Genomic DNA, 27,172 nt, shown 5'->3' with positions numbered 1-27,172 from the left:
TAGTTAATTAACTTTTATATTTATCACAAAAGGTAGTACTACTTTCTCTTTCCTCTGGTATCAAAATGTGCACGATGTCTGCTCCTTATTAAAAACTCCCAGCATGTTTAATAAAAACATAAATAATTATGAAATTTCCCAACTGATTAATCAATCTCCCATACACGACAACTTCTTATTGGGGGTAATTTTGAGACTTCGTAAGAAGATAACTAGTTTTGACTCATCTTATTTACTCGCGTAGATCAGGTAATTGGAGCCTGAAGGGAGTGCCGTGAATGGTCACCATACTATTTCTCAATGGATATTTTGAAGTTATGAGTATCACGTCATTCAGAGATAAATTATTAAATTAAAACGAGAGAGTAAAATTGAAAATTTTAAGTGAACGATCCATTAAAAAATGCTCTATTCAACATATATGATTGTCTTGATATTATGAATTACTCATAATACTATTTATAAAATAGAGAGAAGACTGTTTTTCTAATAGGACAGTAAGAGAAATTTTTTATATGGATATATAATTTTTTCATTAATTTATTATTATGTTGGTTTTGTTTACAAGATGTATAATATACATCAAATAAGAATAACTTTTGAATGTTGTTGAATTTTAAAGAAAGATCAATGAAGTTTAAATTTTTTTTTTTATCTATATGAAATATGTTGGAAGTGGCTTAGTATTATTAAATATAAAGTCAATATTTAAATTTTGATGTAAGGACTGATATATATTAAATAATTATATTCTGGTGGCAATACGTATGGCGTCCATATACGCATGGTTTGCCATCTTTGCATGACATTCACTAATCTTGACAAGATGTGAATGGATTGGAGCTGCATATCGACGGTAACGACGTGCAGAAGCTTACATGATCAATTTAATCTTTAATATAATCACTATATAAAGAAAATACACGCTCAGTAAAAGAACAGGAATGAATTCTATTTTTAATTAGATCAACATAAACGTTCTAACTAAATGAATTAAAACTCTTTTTCTTCGAAAATATTTAATATTCTATTGATTTTTTTAAGTCATATGCAATGCGATTATTTAATTAAGTGACATCTCGTAAAATTTAATTGTGAAAATACTTAGTTTATTGTATATGTCATTCAATGGGGAGAAAAATGATTCATGAAATTAAACCTAAGGGAACATTTATCGGATGCGGATCTATTGACGAGCGGAGGGAAACGGAGAGGATTCGGAAATCCAAAGCAACGGCCAATAATCCACGGCACCGCCTGTCCCAGTCACGGCAAGGCGATCTGCGGACGCTGAAGGAGTCCAACTTTGTAGAGAACTGAATAAATAGTACCAAGCAGGAACATGAGCTGGCAATTAATGTCATAACCAGGCCCCATCCCCGCCACTCTCCTGCTTGACGTTATCCCAGTCCACAACCGATCCACGTCATCCTCTGCACAGACTACACTCGCCAGTCTTACCTGCCCTGCCCTGTCCACATCAAACCCTTCCCCCCCCCCGCCCCAAAAAAAAAACAAACAAACAATGCTCAGCTCCCTTCTCCTTGCTCTCTTCCTGCCCTGCCTCGGCATGGCCGCTCTTTTCTCGTCTACTTTTGCCTTCTCCGGTGCGCCATTTCCGGCCACCCCGATCGCCCGCTTCCCCTCAAGTCCCTTTCCCCGGACGGCCTCTCTGCTTCCGACCTTCATCAATTGCCCACAATCACCGGCCAAGACCTGCTCACTCCCACTGAGTGCGCCATCTGCCTCGGCGACATCGACAAGGACCACCCCGTTCGCCTCATTCCCGCCTGCAATCACGCTTTCCATTTGGAATGCGCCGATACCTGGCTCTCCCACCATCGTCTCTGCCCTCTTTGTAGAGCCAACCTTCATCCTTAACTCTTCACTCCTTCACAAAACTCCTGTTGATTGGGACAGTCGAATTAATTAACAGCCAGTTTGTTGATACAGAAGCCATCGTTGCTTTTTGGATTGAATATATGTGCCTCTTGCTTACTCGGGAGGAGCTCGCATGGATCACTGGGAGGGTGCGTGCGTGATTAATCTGGTTTTCATGGCTTGTAAAACTTATTTTTTGTGACTGAAAATTTACTATCTTTTGTAAAATAACATCGCTGAGTTTTCTTTTTCAAAAATCAAAGCGACCTTCCCATTATTTGAGGCTTTTCTGTTCAATTATGCTGCTGGGGGTTTTGGATTTTCCGACAGAAGGGGACGGTTCGATCGGATGAGAAAATCCATGAGTTCTGGATGGATGGATTTGGGTCTCGTCGACTCTATCAGTGACTCTGATCAGTAGAACAGAGTTCTGCTGGAAACAAGAAGAGAGGCACAAGGAACAAAGAGCTGCGTACCATGTTAAATAAATATACATGCGACTCGAATATCGAATACAGATCAAAGCCTATAATGTATATTAGATATCGGAGAAAAAGAATGATAATTAACAACACTATCTGGGAAAAAAAAAATCAATGTAAGATACGAACCTCTAATTTAAACTGTACATGTAGAAATTTGTACGGTCAAATTTAAAGCTTCAATTGTTTTCTTTTTTAACTCCGGCTCATGGATTTTACCGGGTACTCCCAATTCTCAGCAGAACAGAGTCATGTTGGAAACGAGAAGAAAGAGCGAGTTCCGGGTGAAAGCCGGTCATTAAAAGATAAAAGGCGCATCAGTACCAGAAGGCGGGAAACAAAGATGCTGCTTTATCCTCGTGCGAATCAAATATTGAATATGAAGTTTCAGGTGGAATTGATATAATAAATTTGAGTAAATTAAAAAATTAATTAATTTAATTGTTTGTAATAAATATATTTTTAATATTCTTGCTAATTATATATATTGGTTAAGATTATCATTAAATAAAATATTTAACATATATAACTATTATAAAAATTATTTTTTTAAAAAAAATTACCTCTTATCTAATTAAAAGATCTTATTTGTAAGACATTAAAAGATCTTGTTTGTATGACATTTTTTAATGTCTTACAAATAAAATCTTGTAATTAAGGCCGGAGATAACAATTAAATATAAAAAAACTAAATTGTAATCTAAATCAAATTAAAATTAATTTTTATATAAAGACTGAATTAGTATATTACGCACTGAGAGGGAAAAAATTAAACTTTGATGTTAAAATTTTAGGGGCACGCGGGCAAGGAAAAAGACACTGTGTGTATGGTGGCGACACGTCACGGGGTCATTGTGATTACGTGGCTCCATGAATGACGAAAGACAAGCTTAACAGTCTGGTTCCAGTGGGCCTCACATAGTCACATGTCTGATCTCTTAAAAAGGGCTGTGCGCGCGTGGGTACCTGGGAAGAAGAATGGTATGATGCTGCTCCGTGCTAGCCAATTTATGGTAGGGTCCGCCCTGGAATGTATTATGTGTGTTTGTTTTGCTTATATTCAAGGCAAACACTTCCATATTTTTCATCTTTTCATGGTAGGGTCCGCCCTGGGCCTCACACAGTCACGTCTCTGATCTCTCAAAAATTTTATTTATTTGTTAATCATTAAATTTTGATTTTTTGCATCTTTTTTTGCCAGATTAATATTTTTCATCTTAAATATACTGCTCCATCCTATCTAATTTACAGTTAAAAAAATTAATTATCTAGCAAAAAATTAAAAAATTTAATTTAAAAAATCCATTATAGATTGCTTTTATTTAACCACGTGTTTTAGTCATTAACAACACAACACAGCTTCTTAATTTCTATTCTTTAATACCCTTTAAGGACATTTTTGGAAAAATAATAATTAAGCATACATAAAAAAACGCTTCATAGTTGTAATTTAATTCAATGTCACGTTGCTGTAAAAAATTAAAAGGGTGTCTCGATATTTTCTGAAGTACTTTTTAAAATACTACCTCCGGTTCTAGTCAATATAAAACTATGTTTGATTTTTATTTTAGTCCTAAATATAAGACTCCAATCCACTTTGTCTATCATATTTATACATTTTTTTCAAAGTAACCCTTCTAATAATAAGAGTTCTAGTCAATACACTTGATTAGTAAGGATATTTTAAGAAAGACAACACCTATTTAGGACAAATAACTAACTCGACTTATTTCCTTAATCTCTTCAAATTAGTCAACTGGCTCTTATAATTAGGACCGGATGTAGTACTTTTCTATAAATGGAGATAAACTCTTTTAGATATTTATTTTGTATACTACTCTATAAAATTGCTTCTAAAATTATAATTTGGTGTTTATCGAAACACTCTAACCTTTTTAACATAGCAGCAAAGAGATAGACTCGATTTTGAAAAGCAATCTGCCAATCTCACATATCGTCTTTAGAGGAAGAGTCGGGCAGGGGCAGGGTGAGTGAGAGAAGCGGAGGTTTGTGCTTTAAAGGTTGTTCATGTTTTATCAGGTATATTTACTTTTTTTTTTTTTTAATTGCTTATTCGAGAACTATAATCTTTAGCTCCAGAACTAAATCATTTTCCTGTATATGAATAATGAGGAGAACATTTAGATTCCTAAAAATGAAATTTAATTAATCAGGACGAATCGCGATTTTTCTCGAACGATTGATCAGTGTAGAGGTCAACAATTTCAAATTGGATTAGTTTACTATAAAAAAAATATTACAAGTCATGCAATTTATAAATAATCATTATGTTCTTATTAAATCTTATGACTCTGGTTCTTAATATAAATTACTTTTAATTATTCTATTAGATTAAAAAAGTTAGTTGAATTTTAGAGTAACCTGACTCTTTAATCATACAAAATAATGCCTTCTCATATACTTTTTGATGCATTATTGATTTTTTTCTTCTATTACTTAAAGTATTCTTAGGTTGCTATGAATTTAAAATTAATTTCAATTGAGTTGAGAGTATTAAAATTAAAAGTCTCTAACGTGTTTTTTGAATTCGGGCTCATGTTGTTTTCTTATGAAGATGAGACGGTTCAACTAAATAACAGTTTGTTGATTATATTTAAAATCACAAATTCCTTGGCTTTTTTACCAATATACAATAAACAGTAAAACTATATACCAAAATACTGTATTTTTAAAATTATTTACCAATATGCTGCATTTAAAATCGTTCACATAAGTCGTTTTTGGCGTGAACGATTTTTGAAATCGTTCACGCCAAGAACGATCTTACTTTTTCTTATTCACTCTCTCACACACAAATTTTTGCCAATTTTACATGCAAAAATAAGAATTCTTGACAATGCTCCCATAAGGCTATAACGTCTGTATTGGATTAAAATTTGAAAATCCTAATTTTTTTAATTTTTTAAATAGAACTTGATGAAATTTTTTGTCATTTCCTCCTCTTTTTATTTTTCTCATACCAAACAATATGTAATAAAAAAAATTATACTCTGATTGTAAATTTTTAATTGTAGCAATTAAGTTGCTAGACTAAATTATTATTATTATTATTTTAGTCACAGGCGTAAAAGGTGCATGCCCAATACTTGATTTTTCGTCAAACTGAACAAATACCACATGACAGGCTTTTTTACCAAAATACTACAAAAAGTAAAATTATATACTAATATGCTGCACTTTTAAAAGTATCTACTAATATGCTATACTTAAAATCCTTCTTCAGGTGAATAATTTTTAAAATCATTTATCTGCTGAATGATTTTTTCATAATCTATCCTTGATGTGCATGAAAGCTTGTGTGGCATTTATTTGCACTTAAAATCATTTTTGGTAAGAATGACTTTCAAATTACATACAAGTCGTTCTTAGCGAGAACAATTTTAGAAATTGTTCTTGGCGTAAACATTTGTTAAATGAAGAAGTCGTCCAGCAGATAAATGATTTTAAAAATTATTCACCTGAAAAACGATTTTAAATGTAGTATATTAGTAAATACTTTTAAAAGTACAGCACATTAGTATATAATTTTACTCTTTGTAGTATTTTGGTAAAAAAGCCAATTGTGTGGTATTTGTTCGGTTTGACGAGAAATCAAGTATTGGGCATGAACCTTTTATGTCTGTGACTAAAATAATAATAATAATAATTTAGTCCTACAACTTAATTACTACAGTTAAAAATTTACAATCAAAGCATAATTTTTTTTGGTTAAATATTGTTTGGTATGAGAAAAAAAGAAGAAGAGGAAATGACAGAAAATTTCATCAAGCTCTATTTTTAGGTAATAGATAATCATTTTTCCGTTTGCGTTGACAGGCCAAGTTCAACTCTGCAGAGAAAGGACTGAGGTAGCTGAAAACCCTACGAGCGTCTCAATAGCGGACTCGATCCGCGTTCGTGAGTTGCATTTGCAAACCTTTGGTTTCTTAATTTGATTTGTAATGCTCACCTAGTTTGCTAGTTCTTGAATTTGAATTTTATTCGATGCTTTGCTTAGGGTTTAGTGCTCGATAAACTCTAGGGCTAAAAAGTGGAAGGAGGCGATTGTTGTAGAATATCTCCAAAATGACTCAAGACGTGGAAATGAAAGATCATGCTACTCCTTCGCATTCTGTTTCCTCAGCTGTTCCATCCACTTTGCAGCGTAAGGATTGAGTCGCAAAATTGCTCCAGCGGCGATTTCATATCGTCTATATTTCTTAATTTCAAAAATTCAAAAGTAAATCAGTTAGATTTTGCTGTTGTTGGTAATTGACCTTGCAGATTTGAAGGAAATAGCATCCCTTATCGAGACCGGCTCCTATTCAAAGGAAGTTCGTAGAATTGCTCGTGCTATTCGCCTTACAATTGCTTTGAGACGGAAATTGACGGCATCGGTGCTCTCATCTTTTCTCGACCACGTTCTTACTCCAGGTTCTGAAGCTCACTCCAGATTGTCTGCCTATGTTCCCAAGGTATTTTGAAGCTTACTCATAAATTCAGCGATTGTGCCTGTTGAAATTTTTTTTTCCCTAGTTAACTATGTTTTGCTCTCTGTTCAGGGTGTTATGTTTTGATTCTGGGCCTTTTTTTTTTGCCTCTCTCTTAAACTATATTAGGATTTGGCACATAATTTGGGTCATATAAATGCAGTTCTGTTAAAAACCTCAAATATCGAAGGCGTTAACGGATTGTGCGGAAGTTAGGTGTTCTGCATCTGCATGGTCATTTGTTTAGCAGCATTTCTTTTTTTATTTCTGAGAAACGCTCCAAGTCAGCATATTTGACCTCAGTCATTTTGAAGGTTGAATTTAAGGGGCATCATCTCCATGATATCTCTCTCGAGATGGATGCTGATTATCTGCTTAATTCTTCTTACATGCCCCGTTCCAATCACATGCAGTACTTGGTTCATAGCTGATTGAAATATTTAGTTGCATTGAATAATATGTTCAATTTCTTTCTGAAAGTCGGTTTTCGTGCAGTAGGTTATCTGTAATCTGTTTCAGTATAGGGAGAGTCATTGTATCCATGTTTGCCCTCTGGTCAGTTACTCATGGCAGAAATTTGAAATTTCAAATGACTTTGATTTGTTTTGTTGATTGACAAGAGAACTGTATGAAGAAATTTTTAACCATTTATTGCTATCTTTTTAATGGATGCCATGGTTTAAATCCTATTTGTTGTTGCTGGCTTTATCTATAGGAGGACGAGCATGAGATGGAAGTGGATACTGCAACATCTGCTGTTCAAGTCCCATCTAAACACCTACTGCCTGAGCTAGAGATCTACTGCTACTTGCTCGTGCTACTGTTTCTTATTGATCAGAAAAGATACAATGAGGTCGGTGCTGTCTTCTTAAAATTCAATGTGTGGAGCATTTGACAGCTGATTATATGCTAAAGGTGATTGGATTCTTCATTTTAGGCCAAGACCTGTTCCTCAGTGAGTATTGGTCGACTGAAGAATCTGAACAGAAGAACTGTTGATGTCATTGCTTCCAGACTATACTTCTATTACTCATATAGCTATGAACTGACGGGAGACCTTGCTGAAATTCGGGGGTGAGTTAGGTGTTAATCTGTGTAATGTACGCATAGAAGTTCTGAAGTGATGGCTTGCTTTATGTTAGATACTTTTCTGTAAAGGAAAAAGATGAATTTGATCTAACTCACTCCTAATTGAATGGTCTCAGCAACCTCCTTGCATTGCACCGTATTGCCACTCTCCGCCACGATGAGCTGGGTCAGGTTTGTTTCATCTGAATTAATTATTTTTCACATGTGCTTGGAACATGCACTAACATCATGATGGGGTGCAGGAAACACTTCTTAATCTGTTACTTCGTAATTACCTCCACTACAACCTATATGACCAAGCAGAGAAGTTAAGGTCTAAGGCACCACGATTCGAAGCACATTCAAACCAGCAGGTATGGTGGTTTTGTTATTCTGGGCATCGAATAAGGAGTTTTCTAGTCAATAAATGTAATGTTCTACATGGCCATGCCATTTTGAACCCTCAATTAAGTTGCATCTAAACCTTGGTGAAATTTAATTGTTTTTCTTACCTTTTCCTTGGCATGTTCTGTTGTATTTTTATCCAGTTCTGTCGTTATCTCTTCTACCTTGGGAAGATTCGAACCATACAGTTGGAGTATACCGATGCAAAAGAGTCACTACTGCAGGCTGCCCGAAAGGCTCCAGCATCAGCACGAGGCTTTCGAATTCAATGTAATAAGTGGGCTGTAATTGTGCGCCTGCTGTTGGGAGAAACACCTGAGAGGACTATCTTTATGCAGAGAGGAGCGGAGAAAGCCTTGAAGCCTTACTTTGAGCTTACAAACGTAAGTTAATATGGTTAACTGAAGCTAGTTATAATATTATTTTTGGCTTAGGTTCTTTACTCTCTAGGTATAACTTTGTCCCTACAATCTAGCTTTTTTAGCATGGAAAGTGTAACTTATTAGACGAAAAAGTGGTCCTAGTGTCGTAACTTAGTGTGTCTTTCTTCATTCATCTTTTAAGTCTTATCCTTCTGTGCTCATTATTGTTAGCGCTAGTGTGCTACTTCATTGACTTCTTTCATTTTTGTGCTTGCTTGGTTTGTTCATTGGCCAATTCTAGTTATTCTCTTTCTAGCCTTTTTTTTTTTAAAGCGAGGGAGACACTGAAGGCCTAAGGTTGCAAGTGGGATTAAACTTAAAGCGTCCCACTTACAAGGAAGCATTTATGCCATTGGGCTATAAGGCCATTGACTCTCTTCCTAGCTTTAATCATTCATAAGCACATATACATCTCTACTTCCTTCAAGATTTCTAATCCATTGTCATTACTCTTTCGGAACTTTTTTTATACGCAAACTGATTTTGAGGACTTCCTTCCCATTGCAAGTACAATTTAAATTTTCTATTACCATAGTGACCTGTCTCCTTTGTCCTTGATCATGTAGTATTTGTTTTTGTTGTGGGATTTCAGGCAGTGCGCATTGGTGATCTGGAGCTGTTTAGGAATGTTGCAGAAAAGTTTGCTACCACTTTCAGTACTGATGGAACTCATAATTTGATTGTTCGGCTGCGACATAATGTTATCCGAACTGGCTTGCGCAACATCAGCGTGTCTTATTCTCGCATCTCACTTGCTGATGTAGCTCAAAAATTGAGGTTGAACTCTGCTAACCCTGTTGCAGATGCTGAGAGCATTGTAGCCAAGGCCATCCGCGATGGGGCAATTGATGCTACATTGGATCATGCTAACGGGTGGATGGTATCCAAGGAAACTGGAGATATTTACTCCACTAACGAACCTCAATTGGCTTTTAATTCTCGAATTGCCTTCTGTCTTAACATGCACAATGAAGCCATTAGGGCACTGCGTTTCCCACCTAACACACACAAGGAAAAGGAAAGTGCTGAGAAAAGGAGAGAGAGGCAACAACAAGAGCAAGAACTGGCCAAGCACATAGCGGAAGAGGACGATGACGATTTCTGAAAGCAATTTTTTTTTTTTTTGGTTCTCAGTTGCAGTCAGAATTTCTATTACTTTTGCTCTTTATTTCCCTTTGAAGAACTTGTATAATCATGTCTGTTTCATGAAAGTGGAATTATTTTGTACGTGGAAGATCTCATGATTCCATTAAGCCCTTTATCATATTGATATCATCACTATTTCTTTCCTTTATTTATCATTATCCGAATGCTCTTTGTATTAGTAGTTTGGAGCTTGGGGAATTTTCTTACACACTGGGATGGTAAGCATTGATTTCTTCCCCAACTTGGAACCTTGGTGTAATATGGATGGCCTTGCCCTTTAAGATGTTAGTTTGTAGGTAGTGGGTCTTTTCCCCCTTCAATATTACTTTATCATCAGCGCTATTTTCGCCTCAGACTTGGAGTAGTTCGAGGAGCATCGGGCGCAACTTCGTCGCTTTGCTTGTCATGCTGCCGTAGCACAGAATAAATACTACGGGTCCATGAGATATCTCATTCTTATAGAAGTCATTCGAAATCAAAGACGATACTAAATGTATGTCCAACATCTTCTGTGATCTAATTAGAGAGCCTTAAGATCCGTCCTGCTCAGTGAAAAAATACAATGAATCAGCCGGTTATTATTTGATAAGATAGATCGCGGTTCGCCACGGCTTTTCGCAAGATTGATTGATGATGATAATTGAACTCGCGCTCGTGCATTTTGATTTGTTCTTTAATAAAAATTTAGTTGAACCTGCTGTAAGGATCAGAGGCATGGAGAAGAAACACGAAAATTGATTTCTGGAGATGGAGAAGGACCCCGCCGGAGGTCACTGGGATGGAGGTGAAAACGGGAGTGGCGGAGGGGACGACGGTGGATGGACAAATCTAGAGAGGCAGCACAGAGAAGAAATATTGAGGGACAAATATCTGAAAAGTTGTGACATGGGGCAAAAATGGCAAACACCGACTTCGAGGAAGCCCAGCCGGTTCCAGTTTCCCAGGGATGGAACCGTTTCGTGGAGTTCGGTGGAAGCCCTTTGAGGGGCGGATTCTTGCATACCAAATAAGCAATTCTCAGATTTCTGTTTCGCTTCCTAAGGTCCTTTTTTTTTTTTTTTTGGGGTGTAATCCAAAGACCTAAGCTCCAAGTGTAGGTCCTCTGGGGTGCCAAATGGGGTATTACTTTCGGGCTTTGAATATTTATGAGCAACTCTGCTCTCTGATATGAACAACTCTGCTATATTTATTTGTATTAGACGTCTGTTATTCTATGACAGCAAGATGGTAGTTGGAGTTCACCATCTTCACCCGACTAGAAAATATTCTAAAGCCGGATGCTTACAGCTCACCGAGTATTGGTATTTTGCTTTAGATCATTCTCACCAATAAAATTTGGAAACTTTTGTCCAATTTTTCCAAAAAATTATCATATCACGCTAGAAGTAAAAGCCACGAAATTGACTGACAATATGCTAAGCCGAAGGCGTTGCTGGGTCATATGAGCCAGGGTCCCGTATGCCATGGCAATTTTAACATGCAGATGCTAGCAAATAGTAATGTCTGACGAGAAGTGAAGGTAAAAACGATGGTGATATTAAACCAGAAAGATAAAGCCACTTTAAGATTACCGAGAGTTCTGTATCGGTTGAACCCGGATACCTAACCTTTCCGTTGATTTATATTTTATAGCTGGGTTTCGGACTCAGTAATCAGAGTTGTTTTGTTGTGTCTATCAATCAAATCATTCTAACAGATCTCAAATTGTAGTGGATTTAACATGTACAATAAGCCGCGATGTATTCACGATAAAGAAGCCATCTGCAATACCAAGAACCACATGATTTTGGGTCAGCCAGTAGTTTCTGCTTGATCAATGTTTTTATATCTTACTTCTGGTCCTGCTTTCCTCTCACAATCCAATCAAATTTTGGGCTCCATTTTGGTACGTAGAAAATGGATGGAAGGAAAGAGAAGGAAAAATATTAAAGAACTCGATTTAAAAAATTAAAAAAAATAAGATTAAAAACTTTTAATTAATTTTTGTTACTTTTTTGCTTTGTCAAATTTTTAATACCTCAGTTCTTTAATTTTCTAGACTGAGCTCATTCAAATTTTTTTATTCCCTTCATTTCATTTCTCACGTGCCAAACAGCACCTAACTCTTCGCTTCACTAAGGTCCCAAAACAAAAAACTTTCACTTCAGAAATGTACCATATATTACTTATAATGGAAGGGGGTTGGCTTTTAAAAGGAGAGTACCAAATGCAAATTTCACAGGATATGCTTCAAATACACTACTCCACTTACTGGGTCGCTGACGATTACCAAATATATTAACAACCATGTCCTCCTAACGACTCCATATCGACGCCAGCCAAGGCCTACACTAAGCTGTATAAATACCGTTCTCCTGTTGCATCGTCTCACAACACAGACGCATTCGTGAAGCAAGCAATATGGCAGCCATTGCAATAGTGATGCTCACAATGTTGTCAGTGGCCAGTTGGGAATGCGCTTAGTGTAGACTACTACAAGCACACATGTCCTCAGGCGGAGTACATAGTGGCAGGTGCCGTACATAAAGCAACCATGAACGATAAAACAGTCCCAGCTGCTCTGCTTCGCATGCATTTTCATGATTGCTTCATAAGGGTATGTATGGATCACATGTGTAAACGCCACTTGTGATTCCAGAAACTCCAATTACGTAGCGAATAATATGATGTTCACTGTTATTCGTTGTTACTGCTTTGTAAGGGCTGTGATGCGTCGGTTCTACTGGAATCAAAGGGAAAGAAGAAAGCAGAAAAAGATGGGCCTGCCAACATATCTTTGCATGCATTCTACGTCATCGACAATGCCAAGAAAGCACTGGAAGCCGCATGCCCCGGGGTGGTCTCCTGTGCAGACATTGTCGCACTTGCTGCTAGGGATGCTGTTTTTTTGGTCGGTCCCAAATATTAGCTGTTCCCGTCATTTTGGTCTGCATAAATCATTTATTAATGGAAACACTCACCCAAATTTATTTTGTTGTTGGTTGGTTGTGATGGGAATGGTATTAGTCGGGAGGACCCATGTGGGAAGTACCGAAAGGAAGAAGAGATGGAAGAATATCAAGAGCAGATGAAACCAGACAACTGCCAGCTCCAGTCTTCAATATTTCCCAACTCGAGCAAAGCTTCTCTCAGAGAGGCCTTTCCTTGGAAGATCTTGTGGCCCTCTCAGGTATGTGGGTGCGTGCGTGCGCGCGCGAATTCCCACATCATCTTCATTCTGCAGTAACTGTAAATAACGCCGTTTGTGTGTGTGTGTTGACAATGGTGCATGCAGGAGGCCACACCCTTGGGTTCGCTCATTGTTCGTCTTTCCAGAACAGAATCCACAACTTCAGCCCCAAACAAGACATTGACCCTTCAATGGACCCCTCCTTCGCCGCCAGTCTTCGACGCATTTGTCCCTTTCACAACAAGGTCAGAAACGCCGGTTCTCCATTGGATTCCAGCTCCACCACTTTTGACAACGCTTATTACAAGCTGCTTCTTCAAGGAAAAAGCATCTTCACTTCCGACCAGGCTCTGCTCACTCATCCCAAAACCAAAGCATTGGTTTCCACGTTTGCTCATTCCCAAAAGGAGTTTGAATACGCCTTCGTCAAGTCCATGATCAAAATGGGCAGCATCACCGGCGGCCAAGAAATCAGGCTTGACTGTAAAGTTGTTAATTAGACGATTTCTATATATTTTTCCTGAAAAGGAAAACAAAAGAGAAAAAATAATTAGAACAGCAAGGGGTTCTATCTGCGAGGATTTAACTGTGACATTCGAGGCTTAAGCTGAGCCTCTCGTCCAGTACAGTGGTTGTGAGTTGTTTTCCCATTGATGTCAATTAGTGTCGAGATAGGGTGGCGTCTGTCTGCATGTTAACATTATCAATTAAATTCTTACTAAAATGAAAATTATTGGTTTAGAAATGCTCTGTTTGGTCGTTGGGCTTTCCCATTGAGATCCCTTTTAACTTTAACAGTTTATAATGCAAGAATATAATCTCTCAAGATAAGCTGTTCTTAAAATTATAATTATTAATTCCTTCCAAAATTCCTTTCACATAATTAAAATTCTTGCATCTAAAATTCAAATGCAAATCCCATTTATCTTGGGTCATAAACTTAATTATCCTTTTTTTTGGGGGAATTTCTCATCACTAAGAAAAATTCACATCCTCCTTACGGATGCCAGGGGTTATTCTAGTTTCCAATTTCCGAAAGAAAAATCTGTGGGTTGATTCAGTTTCAGTGAATCCAGACTATAGATATTGTAGAATAAAATAAATGAAGAAATCGTCACAAACCGTTGGCATGTCTCTATTTTTGTCTTGAACCGTTGGCATATCATATAACCGACTAACTTTTCGAGGGGGGAAAAAGTGGAAGCAACGAAAAACCAATCGGCAAAGGCCTAAATCAAGACCCACTTGACAAAGCCTTCCTTTGTGATGAACAATAAACGCCGTTTGAGGAGCACGAAAGGGATTAATGTGCACATAGGAGAATCCACCTATTTATCATTGTTTGTCCATAATTTCTCCAATAAACGAATCTCCTGGATCTATTTATTATGGTAAGAAGCACAAGTAGGTATGTTGTTCAAGCTCTTGCAGCTGATCCAGAAAGCTACACTCGTGTTCATGAAATTCTATGACTAGCTGCCTGCCCCAAAATCCTCTTAACCATCTGACTCAAAGTATCCACGCCGTAATTCATCAGAATATCTGGATTTTGTTCTGAAGGCTTCAAGGCATTCTTCATTCACGCTTGTCTCTTCTTCCTCAAATTTTTTCTGCTTTTTACCTGGGTAAGAAATAAGCAGCTTCAGGAGCTTAACAATTGATTAGAAAAAAGTATTGAGAAGGTGAACGATGAAGAGAATGAGGAGCGGGATCTGTTGGAGAAGTTGTTTACAAAATATAGGGCACAGCAGTTGAGGATAGAATGGAGAGAATTAAGTAGTGACAGGCTCCTAGCCAGGGGGTTTCTTGAGCCGTGCAGTCATGCGATGAATCGGTTTCTCTGGATGGATGAGATTGAATGCTTGAATGGTGTTTGGGAAGATGTCGAGCAGAAGAGAAGAAATTCATTTGGCAGTTTGTTAACCCGTTAATTGTTGAGATCATCACAGATTGTGATCGTTTCTCTCGATTTTGATTTACTTCTGTGTAACTTGTTCCAATTAACCAATTATCCTTACTCAAATACATATATGCTCCTCTTTCCTTTTCAGGAAAGCAAAAGAACACTTGCATAATAATACTCTGCTTTCTGTTTCTGAAAAGGAGGGTCTCGCACTCCAATGTCCTACATATTTATAAATCAGAGAAGATTTTCGGGGTCTTTTCTTTGCTCTGAATTGTTGATTGTGTGTCAGGTACGAGGTGAAAAGATAAAGAGTCATTAGAGTGGGTCCCGCAGTCCTCCTAAATGATTGGAGATGTGCCGTACATAATTTGAGCTACGCCTCTTGTGCGGACCTTGAAATGACTTGAAATTTCCAGCAACTGCCGCTTTGGAAAAAAATCCTCTCAAACTCTAACCCAGTCATCCCAAACTATGTTCTTTTTTTCCTTCGCATCGCCGGGCTAGTTGTATGAGTCCGTTTTGCATATTGCTCATGAAGAGACGTTGAAGAGATGGGAATTAAGCACAGTGACACCGGGTACATCAATGTATAAAACCATCAATATTAATATACATGGACGGAGACAATATAAGAAACAGCGTCATCTCAGGAATCTATTACTGGCTGGTGGCTTGATTTGCAATTTGCCAATATTTCATCCGTCGTTTACATATTTTATTCAAAAGGTACTGGGGTGGATACAAATCAGGAAGAACAGGGGGGACGTGTGTGTGTTTGTGTGTTTTATTGTTGAAGAAGAATTGAGAGGGAAAAAGAATTAAGGAGCAGGAGAGGCAGAAGCAATGTCAATGACAAAACGGTGAAGGACATGGTCGTGGGCGAGGCGGTGCATGGCGTGGTTGATTTGATCGGGCCTTATCAACTCTGTGTCGCACGTGATGTTGTGCTTCCCACAAAGCTCCAGCATTTCCTGCGTCTCCTTCATGCTTCCGATGATGCCTCCTTTCACCGCCCTTTTCCCTGCACGTACGCATAACACGCCCATCATTAATTACTTCACAGGAAAGAACCAGAGAGCTGAGACATGATATGATCAGATGAGGCAGGGAATACCGAAGATCAAAGGAAAAGCGGGCAGCTGGAGGGGCTCGTTGGGAGCACCCACGATGAACAGGGTGCCATTGACCTTGAGCAGTTCCAGGAGAGGCAGCAGAGAATGCTGCCCCGACACCGTATCCAGTATGAAATCCAACGTCCTCTTCCCTCCCTCCATCTGCTTTTGGTCGCTGCTCACTATAAACTCATCAGCTCCTAGTCTCTGCTTCGCCTCCCGCTCCTTGCCCGCCGTCCTGCTGATCACCGTCACGTGGTGCCCGAACGCTTTCCCAAATTTCACCGCCATGTGCCCCAGCCCTCCCAGGCCCACCACGCCTATCCTCTTCCCCCCGCACTCCACCAGTCCGTGATCTTTCATCGGACTGAACACCGTTATCCCCGCACACAGCAGCGGCGCCGCTCCTTCCATCCTCAGGTTCTCCGGTATGCGCACTACATATCTGCACATTCTCGACACAAACACCCCCACTGTTATATCAATGATCCCTTCGAACGATATATACTCTGCTCGCAAGAACTAAGATTCAGTGGGGAAGAGAAACCTGTAGTCCGCCACTATCATGTTGGAGTAGCCACCGTAGGTGATGCTGCCGTCCCAGAAGATGCCGTTGTATGTGAACTGTAGTTGTTGGCAGTAGTTCTCCTGATCACTGTTGCAGTATTCGCAGTCCAAGCAGGTGGCTGCCAAGCACCCCACCCCTGCTCTGTCTCCTTCCTTGAACCCCTTCACGTTGCTTCCCACCTTCGTTATCAACCCCACGATCTCGTGCCTGTCAACACATATCATTATATATTCCTATGCCTGCCTGTCTGTGAGCGAGAGATTCGCACATAAATTGCAATACTAATGGAATTACCCGGGAACTACGGGATACATGGTGATGCCCCAGTCATTGTTAACATAGTGGAGGTCAGTGTGGCAGATCCCACAATACAAGATCTGTATAGTAACGTCATTAGGCCCGTTCTCCCTGCACGTATTTAGGCGGAGACAGCAATGAATGGTACGTTCAATAAAAGGAACGGCAATAATAGCATCACAGAGGGGGAGGAAAGGAGAAGAGAGTACCGTCGTTTGAAAGTGTAAGGGGTGATTTCGCCAGAAGAATCGTGAGCAGCCCATCCAGAAACGGTCTGTGTGTGATTGGGCGTGGTCTCGGCCATTGCAACGAGTTTCTGAAGCACGAGCCCACTGTCTTGTCTCTGTCGCTCCAATGCTTCGGAATGGTGATGCGCGGCGGATAGGCTGTTGATCAGGTTTTTATAGAGGAATGCCTCCACATTGCAACAGGAACCGCGCAAAAACTACCTATATTAAATCTTATCGGTTGGTGACTTGGCGTGGCTCGCGCGAAATTACCCGGCGGGCATATGGCAGATTCCCTCACATTTTTTAGTGTATAATAAATGAATAAATTAGCACTAAACGACAAGTCAATGGTAGGCAATGGCGCAGTATGAACAGAAACTAGCATAATGATGAAATAATGTGGTAGCATCTGATTACTGCATAATGGGACCCTAAAACCACCTTGAGAGAGACTTGAGTTGAGTTGAATATAAAGAACAAAAGGTACTATTGAGATTTCAGAGTGGCATCGGATAACGAGGGGCTAAAATTGTACGCCGTTGGGTTGTTGAGATTGGGATTCCCCGTCAAGTCAATCAAAATGGTAAAAGCATTAGGAAGCGCTGACTGCCTGATTCCTCGTTGCTTCTTGTGAACTTGCCACCATATTGCTGAGTTAGAAAATCGAAAGAAATTTTTTTAGGTTTAATTTCAAATAAACTGCCTTTTTTTTTTTTTTTTATCAAATCACCCATAACCACTTGCTGTTTTTTAATGGGATAAAGATAATGTGATGCTTCCTTTACTTCTTAATAAAAGTTTGGCATCTAATTTGTAAACAATAAACAAATTAGTTAAGTTAATTATAAGTAATAAATAAATATTGATTTTTTAAAATTTTTATGGGTAAATGTGCATTTGACACCTTAATATATTTTTGGAGGTGTACTGAGCACTCTAAACTATTTAATGGTGTAATTTTGCAATTTCAATCGAAGTTAACTTTCCTTTTAATTCCGTTGGATGCAATTGACTTTTGCGCATTTCTTTTTTTTTTTTTTCTTTTAATTAATGGCACGTATTTATAAACTGATACCAATTGCACTAACAGAGTTAAAAGAACAGCTAACTTTGGATGAAATTGCACTGTTTTTATTATATCAAAGGCAAAACGACGCCACTAAATTATTTAAAGTGCTGAGTGCACCATTGAAGATAGATTAGGCTGTTAAGTACACCTGTATCCAAACATTATTGGTAATCATATGTATTAAAGCTAACATTTGTTGCAAACACTTTAACACAGACAATCATGTAGATAAATATAATAAATGATTGAAGTTTTATATTGAAGATGAAACTAAATGTCTTCGACTAAACAAAACGATGAAATTAAATTTCACTTTGTGTTATATTATTACGAGACAAGAAGAAAACACGGGTTACGATACACACGTCTGGAGGGGGGATAGGGGAGTAGTTGACGAGGAATGCGATTAATCTCCCACTTAGCTGTTGCCTGGGCTTATAATGACTCTGGGCCTCAACTTATGTTTGGGATTCGAGAAAATTTTGGACGAGAAGCCCAAGTAAACATAGTGGGCTGAGACTAGTTTTGAGCCTCAAATAGATGTCTTCATTTTAGCACATGTAATTACAATTTAATGATTGATAATTGATATCCTTCTATCGAGGCCCAATTGACAAACTCAATCAAGAGGGTTTAAATCTTTTGAAAGAGGTGACCAAAAGTTTCGCGACTAAAAATAAAGTGATCAGAAAAGTTAAGTGAAAATCTAATAATGATAATACTTCAAAAAAATTATCCTAACATAGCCTCAATTAATTTGCAACAAATCTAATTGACCTATTTCGCCAAAAACAAAAATTAAAAAAGTTATTTAAATATACATACCGTCTACTCATCTAGGCTAGCTCCGAAAAATTCAAATGATCCGAGACGTAACAAAAAAATTGACCTAGAAACATAACATTAACATAAAACAAATAATTTTAAGCCAACCCAAAATTAATAATAGCAAAATCAATGAAAAATCTGCCGCTTCACAAAACTAACCAATTCTAAACTTTATTTATTTATTTTTTTTTTTTTTGGGTATGTGTGGGTTGCTATAACTTGCACTGAGTCCGAAAACAAACAGAGGGGACTGCTTCAAAGGGTTCTTTTCCCAAGCAAGATCCGTCCCTGAGTCGCCACAGCTTGTCATCCTACACAAAGAAATCCCTGCCTATTCCTTTTTCCCTTCATTCTTCAATGGCAGTATCCAATTTTTATCTGGTCATTTGATGGCTTCGTTTATATTCTAATTTTCCTTTGCAGTTTCTTTTTCTGTACAAAGCTAGAAAACCCTAATTGAAAATGGTCACTGCAACTGATTCTTCATCTGATCATCGCTCGCCGACTAGTGCTGGGGATACCAATAGCCCTAAATTCCCGCGAAAAAACCTGCCATCTCCGTGGGCTCAAGTTGTACGAGGTGGGGAGTGCGAATCTCATCCATCGCCGCCTTCATCATCTTCCTCTTCGTCATCACTCACAGCCTCCGTGCCCGACCAACCGCCATTCTCTGATTTTCCTCCGAAGGAAGCACCTTTAACGCAGCTGCCGGATAATTCTAATGTTGCTGCCGTAGATAACTCCGACGCTTCCGACGCCAATGCGGGTCATTCTAAGAGGCCCGCTTGGAGCAAACCTTCGAACGGCGTTGTCGAGGCTGGTCCAGTAATGGGTGCTGTTACTTGGCCCGCATTATCTAAATCCACGAAGGTTTCGTCCAAAATGTCAGCTGACTCCTCCTCTAAGACTGCCTTTGACGGATCACTTTCCCCCTCTCAGGTTTGGTTACAATACTTGCCCTAGTTTTTATGTCCATTTTACTAGTTGATTGGAAAAGATAGAAGGGAATGGTTGCAAGAAGATTCACCTTTTTCCGGCAACGAAGTTATAGGCGTGTAGGTTCATCGGTCACTAAAACCAGCCGCTTAGGTTGTGGCCTCCTTTTTTTCTGCGTTTGTCCGGCAATCGGTTAGTATGTATGTTTGGGAAAAGATGTCGAATCTGTATATTCATGTATGTTGCCATATTTTTGTAGGGCTCTGGCACTTTACAATCCCCTCAAAAGCAACCTACTAACAATGCAAAGCCTAACTCTGCAACAAACTATGCTGTGCATCATAGACAAAGGTCAATGAAGCGTGGAGGTAGCAACAGCCCTGGGGTTGGTCATGCTCAGAGCAGCTTTTCTAATCCTCCCCCACCTCCCCCACCACCGCCCTTTCCTGTATTTCCTATACCGGTAAGTACCTATGGTAATGTGGTGCCAGGGGTTTCAGATCATTCTCCAAGGGAAATCCCTTACAGGAACAATAGCTGGGATACAAGACCACCAGTTGGGGGTTTTGTGCCTGCTGTGAATGATCATTGGAATCCTCCCCGCAGAGGCAATTTCGGGCCCCATCAACGTGGGGATGGATCCTATCATAATAACCACGGGGGTAGGCGTGACCATGATCGTGGAAATCATGCAAACTCTAGAGATGCTCAAGTACACCAACAGAGGATGTCTCCTAGGGGATTAGTGAGGCACCCCCCTCCTAATACTCCTGCATTTGTTGCCCCTCCGCCCATGGGACCCTTTGCAAACCCCATGGGTTTTCCAGGTGGAATTCTTTTGCCCTTTTAGAATTTTGTTTCTATAAAATAAAGTAGGGCTAATGTATTCTCTTCTTTTCCAGAATTTTATTATTTCCCAACTCTACCACTAGAGCCGTTCAGGGGCATGCCGTTCATTACTCATGGTCCTCCTCCTGCCATGTTTCTCCCTGTTGCAGAACCTCCTCTGACAAATATGCTAATGAACCAAATTGATTATTACTTTAGGTAACTTAATTGTGCTTTGTGATGTTTGTTTCTTTTTTGTAAAAACTGAAATTTGAATCTTTTATTTGTTTTTGACAGTGATGCTAATCTAGTGAAAGATGATTTTTTAAGATCCAACATGGATGAACAGGGTTGGGTTCCCATTGCTTTGATAGCAAACTTCCGTCGGGTAAGTTTATTGTCTTCAATTAGGCAATACTTCCAACGAATTTACCTTGGATCCTTTGAACATAGTTTATCGCATAACTGAAAAAATTAGAATGGGTTATTTTCACTGGTGCATTTATTGAGTAGTTCTTATATTGAGTTGCCTAATCTTCAGAGATTTCTTTTGACATCCCTTTTGCTGTTACTTAGCCATGCAATTAAGAGGAGCAAGCGCCCCCACCCCCCCCCCCCCAAAAAAAAAATCCGGATGATGAATAACCCACCTTCAATGATGTCCAACAAGGATGTGCGAACCTGATTTTGTTACGTATCTCCTGTGTATGAAGCCTGATATCTCGGTTTTTCTTTTCTTTTCTTTTTTTCCAATGCATGCTATACATCTGTCAGTTCTCACCAGTTGTTGCGCAATATATTTTTAAGTGCAGAAAATAAGTTACATAGAAGGGACGATACACTAGGGCATGAGGATAGTAATCTGCATATCTTTTTTAAATATAATTTATGTAAATATATTCTTTTAATTATGTGTTACGTTTTCATTATCCTGTTCCTTGAAATATTTTTATTGAATGTATACAATGCCTTTAATATTAAATGATGGAAGAAGAATAGTCGTGTGCTTTAGCGCACTCTTGATAGGGTGTTCATGTTTGCAGTAGTTGACACCTGGGAAAGACGTTGACCCTGACATTCTAGGAAGATTTCTAAAAGCTGAATGATCATCCTTGCCTTTCAACTATTTTTTTACTGTTACGTATTTTGAAACGTGGATAGTTTTCTTTTGTGAAACGAGCAAAAAACAACTCAACGAAGGTATATTAAAAAAAAAAAGAGAACTAGCTCTTGGATGCATAGGTGGTAGTTGGTTCGTAGGTATTTTGGTTTCCCAAGTAATTGGATGTGGAAACTTGGTTATGAGATTTGAGTGTAAAGTCTGTAAAAAATTAATCGTCCGAGCATTTGGCGGGTCATACTTATGGTTGACTTGACTTAGGGACATTGATTCCTTTATACACTCCAAGGGCGATGAACGACTTATGCACCTTTAAGTGTGTGGATTTTCCAGTCCTGTTTCAATGTAAAGCATATCTCAAAGTTTTATATGATTGAAATCGTGTGCCACCGCACAAAGGAGGATGAAACTCTGATGTTTCTGAAATCATCAGTCTTCTATTATGTCAATCTTTCATTTGTGTAACTATCCATTTCTAGTGGTAAAATGTTTGAATAATTAACGCTATTCAATAACGAACTTTAATGATTTTTACCTGTTTATGTATGCATACAGGCAATTGGTTCTTTGTTTAACAGAGATAACAGGGAAAGATACACAGTGTGATTGAAGAGGGATGAAAATTCTCTGGCAGTTCTCTTAATGTAGATGCCAAACCTAACTATGAATCCTGACTAAAGATTTCTTTGTTTCAGGAAGCAGCTGTGTGCTAAAATATTAGGATATTATTTATTTGTCTCCTTAATCTTGAACGCACCCCCTCTCAGTGGCGGGAAAAAAGTCCTGGGGCAAAATTTCACTAGAAGAAATCAAATCATATCATATCAAAACACCTCTAAAGAACAACTTATATCCAGTCCGTTATTGTGATAAAAGTATCTTTCAGGAGTCCGTTTGTGTATTGATCTCACTGTAAAATCTTAGTAGCCTTAATTCCTTCTTGCAGTTTGTTTTTTTCTTCACTTGGATCTGTTTTGTAGGTTAAAAGTTTGACAAACAACATTCAGGTGATACTGGATTCATTGAGAAATTCTGCGGTTGTGGAAGTACAGGTAAATAGTATGTCTGAGTTTATGGTTTTATCTATGTGATTAGCTTCTCGTTCGATGCACAATCAGCACACTCTTTACATGCAATGTACTCCCTTTGGTCCTAAAAGTATGAGTTAGATAATTAATACAGATTAAGAAAATTAATTAAGTTACTTATTTGTTAAAAATGTATTGGTTTTCTAAAGTACCCCTCCTTTTAGTTGTTTACATTGGAAACTACCCTTGTTGATTTCACACGTTTATGTATGTGAGTGTATGCAATCAGTAAGGGTAGTTTGAGAAAAAAGTAATAAATATTAGAAATAAAAGAGGACTGAGGTCTTAAATTTAAGATCAAAATAAATTTTTCAACTAACTCTTATATTTAGAATCATAGGGAGTATTATCTATTGCTTGCATGGGGTGGTGAGTTGGGCAATGGTGTAAATTTGGCTTTTAATTTGAATGTTTAAGTGATGATTATGCTTTTAATTTAACAAAAGAAGGTAATTATTTTGTTGGTGGTGCTGTGACCTCACCCAACTATTTGTCTTAGGGTGACAAGATGCGGAGGCGTAATGAATGGATGAAGTGGCTGCCCTCATCTCAGCTTCGAGCTGATTCTGGTTCATCATCTCCTGTTGGATCAAGCTGCAATAACGTAGCAACTGATTTTCAAAAGATTGCTCTGGGTGAAGCTGCTACAGATAGAGGTAATTCAGACCCTACGTCAGAAGCTCTAGAAGAAAGATCTCCAACAGATTCTTCCTGTCATCCTCTGCTTCCAACCGATGATACTTCAGGGAACACCAATTAAGACTGCGCCTAAATAATATACTTGAGCCACAAATTATTCCAGCTGATTATCCAGTATCCGTACTGGGTACTACCTTTGATTTTTTTTGTTCTCCCTAATTTTATTAGATTTTTTTTTTCTTATCTTGGGAATGGGAAGAGAGGCTGTTTTGGAGTCTGATTTCTTCCACAGTCACGGAGCTCGATTTTGGTAGTGATTGAGTCACGTAGGAGGTGAAATAAGGATTTATTCATAATTACATCTTAAGGTAAGGAAGGTTGACCAGACATAGAACAAATTAAGAATTTTGGTCCGGACGGATTTAATGAACAGATTTGTATAGTTTATATTTGCTTCGGATGATTTTCTTGTCGTTTGTGGTTAGCCTGTGTTGTGGGATGGATTCATACCAGAGAGAAATGAGGAGAGACTCTCCGATGGGATGATTTGAGCCCAGGTGCTGCACTGCCGAGTTTCATGTACCCGCATAAGCGTGACAGATAAAAGAAATCTCTCAAGGCCTATTTATTTTATTTTTTTATAATGTTATTTTATTAAAGGATTTCCTCATTTATTATTCTTCCTGCGTTTCAATGTAGATATTTTATTTTGAGTCTGATGGATCTTCCATCCCTCGCCTCCAAGCAGTATGTTTTACATTTGTCCGGCCATATAATTTGGTGGTAGTCATATTCTTCCTTTAAGATAAATGATAATCAGGGGAGGTTGTACGTTTCAGTGCTAGTTGTTATGCTGGCGAATAATTTGATTGTTACAAGTCGCTCTTAACAATGGCAAAGCAAAATCAGATGGATTCGTAATTCCAAGCGTGAGAGGTGATGGTCGAACTCGAACGCCCAGAGGATTTGCTCAATATTAATTAAGGGGGAGTCTGAAATTTCTCAGTTATTTAATAAAAAGTGTCTTCACGACCGTTGAGGGATCACTTCAAAAAATGTTTAACATTAACTAAAAATCTCCTTGATTTTGCATGTTTCTTTGTGTTTCCGAAGGAGTTTTACTCATTTCCTTAAAAAAAAAAAACCAAAAAGGGTATTTATTTTCAGAGGTGTTTAGTAGTATAATTTTAACTCCCAAACTAATAAAAATGGAGCAATCCCACCAACTTAACAACCCTTCTTAACTGTGTTTGCTGACCAATAGATGGGCATTTCCCTTTTTTTTTTTTAATTTAATAATGATAAATACTGCGTTGTGGCCACACCTTGTGCATCACCGTAAAGTGCACTGCACTCACTTCATCACTTGTGCTTAGCCTCTCCATTCTCACATCCCGTTTCTTAGTGAGTACTCTCATCAGATTCAAATGGGTTTACAATCAGAGATAGAGTATCTCGTAACTCTTTCACTCTTCGCTTTGCCACTTTCTAGATTTCCTCTGCAATCTTGATCCTCCTCTTTCCTCTCTGCAACTTTCTCTCTCTCTCCTCTCTCCCCTTCTCTCTCCCACCTCTCCATCTCTAACTTTTATAGGAACATAATCTTATGATGAAAACCTTCACCCCCCCCCCCCCCATTTTCCCTCCCAATTCTGGGTTTTCAGCTTCCGATGGACAAGTTGTGGCTGCCACAATGCATGACTATCATTATTTGGGAAAAAAAAAAAAGCCCATGTGCCAATTAAGCAAACGGTGTTAAGAGGAACCTGTTATGTTGGGTGGAATTACTCCATTTTTATTAGTTTAAAGATAAAATTGTATCACTAAATAGTTTATGATGTTAAAAAATAAATGAGAGTGCTAAGAAACAAAAGGAAAGAGAAGAAAAAAAGAAAACCTACAGGGCCAAATCAATCGGATCGAACTGGAGACTGAGCCGACTAGACCAGAAGTGTGCGAAGCTAGCAGGGTATGACCGGCACCCAGCTGGCAATGACAGCTCGTGAGGGGCTGAGGAATTTTTTATTTATGTATTTTTTTTTTTGGTGAGGCCTGAGGAGGCGCTTTACTAATAAATTACGCTCCCAACCTTCCTTTGTTGAGTGGATGCTCCATAACCTCAACCCACTGAACAATAGTCAAGTTTGAATGATCAAATTTGACCTGCTCTGCTGGAAGCTATGAGACAGTCGGAAGGAACAAACGAATCTTTCAGGCTTACTCCACCTTCTCAAACTTCTTAGCTCATTCGCTTAACGTACTTACTAAACACACTCTTAGAATTAAGAATATTTTGGACTTATCAGAGAGAACAGGTGATTTTTTTTGTAGTTTCCTGTTCCTTTAGTTCCCCAAAAAAAAAGTTGCATGTTGATGACGTCATCCTTCCCAAGAGATTGACCGAAAGAGGAGCTGTGAATGTCTAGGGCGGAATTGCAAAGTGAGAGAGGGGCATGGCAGGCGACGGCAGCAGCACAGTTACAAAAACCATGGATGAGGTGTGGAGCGACATCAAACTTTTTTCTCTCTGCCATTACCCCATCTCCCACACTTCCCTACTTCATCACTTCTTCTCTCCTCCCTCTTCCTCTGCTTTTCATTCTTCTTCCTCTCGCATCCCCAGCAACAAGAGAACCCGCCATCAAATCCACGGCTCCTCTGATCCCCGCCATCAGCGCATGATCTAGAACAGAGAGTCCTCCGCTTGCTCTAGGGCCCCTATACAGGAGTCTCTCTCTCTCTCTCATTTCCCGCCACCTTTATTGTTGGTGCCCATCACTATCCAGTCCCTTCAGCATTCTCTGTTTCATTCGTGAGTCGTGACACTCAGACCTTAATATCCCCAGGCTTATACGAACGAGTTAGAACGCGAACTTGCAAGTCTACGAGAGGAGAATGCCAGACTCAGAAGACAGCAAGAGAAGGTCCGCTCTTTCTGTTTCCTTTATCTTTTTTTATTTTGGGTCATAATCTCATTACCCTCCATTTTGGAATGTGTTTAAAGTTTCCATAGAGCTTAAAAGTTTTTTTTTTTTTTTTCAATGACTCTTGGGAAAAGCTAGAGTGGAGTGGAGTTTGGTCTATGTATTTGACTCAATCTCCACTGTGTGTCAAACAAAGAAACCGAAGTACCCCTTTATTCGCAGTGCAAGACAGTACTCAGAGCTTTTGGCGATGTTAGTGAATCCAATATTCATTATTGATGACGTTCCATCGGTTGCAGCTCCGCCAGAGGTCCTTGGATCGGCATCTCAAAAGGTGTACTTTGCTTAGAACCTCGACAGCTCCATTTTGAGGATTAAGAAAGAGCTTTCACATCGCCCCCTGCTTCTTCTCTTGTCGCTTCCTACTCTGGCTCACCAATTAACACTAGGTTTGCTACATCTCCATTAGGGGTCCGCAAAGCGTTGAAGAGATAAGAAAAAAGAAAAAGAAATATGAGGTCGGTCCAGATTCCAGAGCATGTTTTTGTATTCTAGCTTCAGAAC

General features: G+C 38.7%; 4 protein-coding genes, 1 long non-coding RNA gene and 2 pseudogenes across 7 annotated transcripts; 5 read left to right on the top strand and 2 right to left on the bottom strand.

The window, feature by feature from the left end:
- The first annotated feature begins 1,525 nt into the window (after positions 1-1,525).
- Positions 1,526-1,911, top strand: LOC114749901 (E3 ubiquitin-protein ligase ATL23-like; annotated as a pseudogene).
- Positions 1,912-6,192: 4,281 nt separating this feature from the next.
- LOC114749900 (probable 26S proteasome non-ATPase regulatory subunit 3) lies at positions 6,193-10,042 on the top strand. 2 transcript variants are annotated; one of them, XM_028938438.1, is made up of 9 exons: positions 6,193-6,281; positions 6,382-6,528; positions 6,648-6,838; positions 7,569-7,706; positions 7,791-7,927; positions 8,059-8,113; positions 8,185-8,295; positions 8,470-8,709; positions 9,341-10,042. In XM_028938438.1, exons 2-9 carry the CDS (start codon positions 6,450-6,452, stop codon positions 9,851-9,853), a joined length of 1,464 nt encoding a protein of 487 aa, XP_028794271.1. In that variant the 5' UTR covers positions 6,193-6,281; positions 6,382-6,449; the 3' UTR covers positions 9,854-10,042. The 2 variants fall into 2 exon arrangements, with proteins under 2 accessions (XP_028794271.1, XP_028794272.1); XM_028938439.1 differs by having other exon boundaries at positions 6,266-6,286.
- Positions 10,043-12,294: 2,252 nt separating this feature from the next.
- Positions 12,295-13,563, top strand: LOC114749894 (peroxidase 64-like; annotated as a pseudogene).
- An 817-nt stretch (positions 13,564-14,380) lies between these two features.
- LOC114749892 (uncharacterized) lies at positions 14,381-22,513 on the bottom strand. Its single transcript, XR_003740598.1, has 3 exons — positions 22,353-22,513; positions 18,607-18,612; positions 14,381-14,391 (listed from the first exon to the last, which is right to left on the bottom strand). It is a non-coding gene; the product is annotated as an uncharacterized LOC114749892 (long non-coding RNA).
- Positions 15,519-17,346, bottom strand: LOC114749891 (probable cinnamyl alcohol dehydrogenase 6). Its single transcript, XM_028938432.1, has 5 exons — positions 17,156-17,346; positions 16,944-17,057; positions 16,629-16,856; positions 16,084-16,526; positions 15,519-15,990 (listed from the first exon to the last, which is right to left on the bottom strand). The coding sequence occupies exons 1-5, from the start codon at positions 17,248-17,250 to the stop codon at positions 15,788-15,790; spliced, it is 1,083 nt and encodes a 360-aa protein (XP_028794265.1). The 5' UTR covers positions 17,251-17,346; the 3' UTR covers positions 15,519-15,787.
- LOC114749890 (la-related protein 1C-like) lies at positions 19,316-24,401 on the top strand. Of its 2 annotated transcripts, XM_028938429.1 has the most exons (6): positions 19,324-20,012; positions 20,269-20,836; positions 20,912-21,056; positions 21,135-21,225; positions 22,938-23,009; positions 23,545-24,401. In XM_028938429.1, the coding sequence occupies exons 1-6, from the start codon at positions 19,536-19,538 to the stop codon at positions 23,803-23,805; spliced, it is 1,614 nt and encodes a 537-aa protein (XP_028794262.1). In that variant the 5' UTR covers positions 19,324-19,535; the 3' UTR covers positions 23,806-24,401. The 2 variants fall into 2 exon arrangements, with proteins under 2 accessions (XP_028794263.1, XP_028794262.1); XM_028938430.1 differs by lacking the exons at positions 22,938-23,009; positions 23,545-24,401 and adding an exon at positions 22,513-22,591 and having other exon boundaries at positions 19,316-20,012.
- A 1,608-nt stretch (positions 24,402-26,009) lies between these two features.
- LOC114749884 (protein FD-like) lies at positions 26,010-26,823 on the top strand. Its single transcript, XM_028938424.1, has 3 exons — positions 26,010-26,360; positions 26,523-26,608; positions 26,747-26,823. Exons 1-3 carry the CDS (start codon positions 26,138-26,140, stop codon positions 26,774-26,776), a joined length of 339 nt encoding a protein of 112 aa, XP_028794257.1. The 5' UTR covers positions 26,010-26,137; the 3' UTR covers positions 26,777-26,823.
- Positions 26,824-27,172: the final 349 nt, after the last annotated feature.

Source organism: Neltuma alba, unplaced genomic scaffold (genome assembly GCF_004799145.2).
Source record: "Neltuma alba isolate B1F8T4 unplaced genomic scaffold, ASM479914v2 tig00006214_pilon, whole genome shotgun sequence".
Lineage (NCBI taxonomy): Eukaryota > Viridiplantae > Streptophyta > Magnoliopsida > Fabales > Fabaceae > Neltuma > Neltuma alba.
The sequence above is the reverse complement of the archived record's forward strand: the minus strand, read 5'-3'. Positions and strand labels throughout refer to the sequence as shown.